This window comes from Lottia gigantea (genome assembly GCF_000327385.1).
Source record: "Lottia gigantea unplaced genomic scaffold LOTGIsca_6, whole genome shotgun sequence".
NCBI lineage: Eukaryota > Metazoa > Mollusca > Gastropoda > Lottiidae > Lottia > Lottia gigantea.
In genome coordinates, this window is record NW_008710049.1 from 4,697,059 (window position 1) to 4,700,981 (window position 3,923).

Here is a 3,923-nt window from a genome sequence, read left to right on the forward strand (position 1 = left end):
CAAATCAATATTTTCATTTTGGTGTCGCATTGGTTGCAGGAAAAAGAAAAGATGTATTTTAAAAAAGCGACCGGTACACTTCAGAATATTCAGTTTGATGTTTGTTTTTGACTGTAATATTAATATAGCCTTATATCTTGTGTTTTTAGTATAATAAAGATATTCAACAATATGTTAATCAGACGTCTAGTACTTCATTATATTTAATCAAAATAACACTCTGAAGTTAAAATTCCAATGATTCACTGAAACATCTGCTTATAAAAATAAATGAAATTGAATTAGTTTCACGTTCAACAGTATTTGGTCTAAAAAAGTACAGCCAAACATGAAATGCACTATTCGGAACAAATCTGCAATGTAATGGTGTCAGGCGCCCCGACAAGATGAGGGTGCAAGCCACTCCCATAACTCATATTGTAGTGCAAATGAATAAAGTGCGACTAACGATTTCGACTTAATATGACGACTTCGGGGTCTAAATCTGACACACAATCGTGTTGATCGTAGTTACATTTGGTACTGTTAAAAAAATGAACAGAGTTGGTCGTCGAAATAGAGTAGCAACTTTTAAAGGGCTCAAATTTTATATGATCAACACGCTCAATTGTCAATTTGGATCATCTTACTAGATCGCATCGTAACAAAGTGCGACGGATCATGAGTTAGCGTTCTTCCAAATTCAAGTGATCGTGATCGATCTTGAAAAATACAAACATCAAATCGTGTACACAATGGATACAATCATTCGAATTTCAAAATGTAAAAAGAAACCCCCGATCAATGATCAATCGATGCGTTGCGGATCGCACAACATTTGGCATCTCTCTAAGGTCGATCCCGATCAACTCGATTTTGAAGTATAAAAGCGACCAGTCGCGCTTCATTACGATACGATACGGTCAGATACGATTATGGCTATTAACATTAATTGGTCGTGTTTTAACTTTTCAAGAATATTCTAGTATCAACACGATGAACACGACTGATCTCAAATGTTATAAGCTCTAGATCACCACGATTAGGACCAGGATTTTACTTGCGCTGCAACTCGTTATAATAGGAACCTAGCATTATGAAATATTTTTTTAATCGATATCGAGGTATGTGTTGTATTTATTATAAAAAATGACAACAGTTATGAGTTTAAGAATTTAAAATTTACATGAATACATCCCTTTATAGATTGATTCTAATTAGATGAATCATATTCAAGCAAAAAATGATTTAAATGACAAGGTGGAAGGTTTTGATTGGGTGTTGTTGGGTATTTAAGTTGTGGCTGTCGAGTCGAGTATAGTCGGCGATTTCAGATTACTTGTCATCTACTATAAGCACAAGTTGAGTTACACCTTAAAGAGCTGTTAAACTGACAACATGGTAAACCGGGTAGCTGTTATATTTTGTGGTAAGATAGTAATATACATGTATATGAATTACTGTATTAATCTGATATTAGTATTATAATTGTTAATCTGATTTCAAAAGTGGTGGCGTAAACGGGCCAGACGTCGGCAACAGTTATTAGGGACAGAATCGCCTTTCGATTGACCTACATTAGTCTCAGAAACGAATTTTTTTAAGCTGAGCAACCCAGTAATAGTGCTTCCAGTTCACCGATGAAATTTCAGCCTCCAAATTCACGTGTATCCAAAATTAGCCGCGTTTGAATGTTAAAGCTCTCTTGAAATAGAAATTAGATTTAAATTGAAATTATCGTTTGGGGTACATTTGAAGGATTTTGCGATTTTCGTGCAGTTCTATTATCTCTGAAGTCTGTTTACATATTATATTGAAGAACCATAGCCTTAAACTCACCCAACTAAATAATTCCTGTATTTTTCAGTTTATCTCTGTGCTGCACACCAAGTGTATTCAGGTAAATTATTTTCTGTATTTCAATATACTTTTAAAGTGACAACTCTTCCCAGCTCAAGAAACTTAAATTTCTCATCGGCAAAAAGAACTTAGTTTACGACTTTATGCCATTCCGTAGGCCAACTGGAATTTAAACATTTTATATCACTATGGACATTGATCACGTTGCCGAGGTCAGTCTAAAAAAGTCACACGAAACTATTTCTATGCATAGAAATAACAGACACGAACGCATTCAACCATTTTGAATCTCTTCCTTAACTTAATAAGTCGAATTTGTAAAATGGCTATAAATTTCAACAAAGCCTTCGAATCACATTTAAAGCCACTTCTAAACTTATTAAGTCGAGGAAGATATTCAAAATGGTTGTTAACTACCTTCGTGCGTGTTATTTCCATGTAAGAGCCATACATAGTTTTGTATATCATAAAAAATTAGACTAATAAAACTTTCGTTCCGTTTTATTTTTACTTATCCACACCAGGTAGGGTCTAAAGACTCTACTTGCTATGGCTTGCTCTCGAAGTACACTGGGCGAATTCAAAACAACCAATAAAAGAGCGTGTTCCAACAACGTTTAGTTTTCATGGACTCGATGGACTAGTCTAAGCCTAATGCTCCTCGTAATACACCTTTTGTTCGAGTCACATACTCCCAGCACTGGAGTGGGAAGATATTTGATTGGTTGGCGGTGTCATCAAACAGATAAATATTTATAGCGCAAAATCTAGACCCTAACTGGAGCTAAAAATTTTGGTATAATTTTATTACACTGTGCACAGGCAAAATGTGTATCTACGCAATTTGTACACGTCGGCAAGTGCTTCACAAAATTTTCAAGAACGAGCTTAAATAAGTCGTGGAGGAGTTCGTTCTAGACTGTTTAATGCAGTGGTTCCCAACCTTTCTCGGCCTTCACACCCCTGTAGCAGCAACCTGGACCTTTCACACCCCCACCCCCAAAACCCCTGACACCCTAGTCCCTAGTTGGGAACCGGGGGTTTAAGGTGACCTAAAGCGGCATTGGTTTTTTTTCTTCAGGTATCCTGACCAACTACAAAACCGAGGCCGGAGTCATTAGTCTTCTAAAGATGCGTGCATATTTTCTTTTCGTTGACTATGATGACGACCATATTTTAACACACGGGGATTTTTTGAGGTTCCTTCTCATAGATGATTTAAATGATGATGGTGAAGTAACGTATGAGGAGGTCGAGAAGTCACACCCGAATGATACCAGAATTCCTAGTCGTATTTTCAACACTTGGGATGCAAACCTTGATCGCGTTCTAAATAAAAAGGATATCGTTATGCTCTTCGAAGAGCTTCCCGGAAGCGGGAATGAATTGGATTTACAAGAAATTTTGACGATTGCTTCCAGTAGAACGAATGAAACAACTGGACCAGTAATGAAGATACAGTCTTTTGTCCAAGCTGAGAGAGATTTCTTGATAATTGATGAAAATGATGACAATATTTTGACTAAAAAGGAATTTCAAGTGGAATTTAAAGTAGCCGACAAAAATAAGGATGGAAAATTGGAAGAGTCAGAAGTACGCAATATGTTCCCCATGAGAAGTACTCCTCCAGAAAAGATTTGTCCAAACATCGCTGTAAGCTGCTCTGTGGAAGACATCATGTCTCTATTCGATGCAGCAGACCAGAATAAAGACTCCCAGTTGAGCATTAATGAATATATTATACATTTTGGATTCTTGATTAAAAACTAATCTCAAAAGATATATTAACACTTGATTCAAATTATAATTACATGAAATAAAATTTTACTGAGCAATCTCTTATCTCGTATTTTCAATGTCTGTTTTGTTTATTTGTGTTTGTCCGGTGGAAGGCCCACTAACATGGTTTCTGCAATTCCATTAAAACTAAGTCATTGATGAAGTCACTAATCGCAAAATAGGCTTGAATCACATAAGACCATTCACGATTAGTGACGTCATTACACACTTAGTTTCAGTTGAATTGCATGAGCCACAGACGTCTGGTTGAAAATTCGAATGGAGCAAAATGTTGCTATCAGTGT

The 3,923-nt window shown here is 36.2% G+C and overlaps 1 protein-coding gene across 1 annotated transcript; it reads left to right on the top strand.

Annotated features, from left to right (window-relative positions):
* The first annotated feature begins 1,307 nt into the window (after positions 1-1,307).
* LOTGIDRAFT_229390 (hypothetical protein) lies at positions 1,308-3,679 on the top strand. Its single transcript, XM_009064019.1, has 3 exons — positions 1,308-1,408; positions 1,847-1,879; positions 2,921-3,679. Exons 1-3 carry the CDS (start codon positions 1,378-1,380, stop codon positions 3,607-3,609), a joined length of 753 nt encoding a protein of 250 aa, XP_009062267.1. The 5' UTR covers positions 1,308-1,377; the 3' UTR covers positions 3,610-3,679.
* The last annotated feature ends 244 nt before the right edge of the window (positions 3,680-3,923 follow it).

Coding starts and splice junctions, on each gene's coding strand:
- LOTGIDRAFT_229390 (XM_009064019.1), top strand. CDS start 1,378: ATGGTAAACCGGGTAGCTGTTATATTTTGTG. Junction 1,409..1,846: donor GGTAGCTGTTATATTTTGTG/GTAAGATAGTAA, acceptor TGTATTTTTCAG/TTTATCTCTGTGCTGCACAC. Junction 1,880..2,920: donor TGCACACCAAGTGTATTCAG/GTAAATTATTTT, acceptor TTTTTTCTTCAG/GTATCCTGACCAACTACAAA.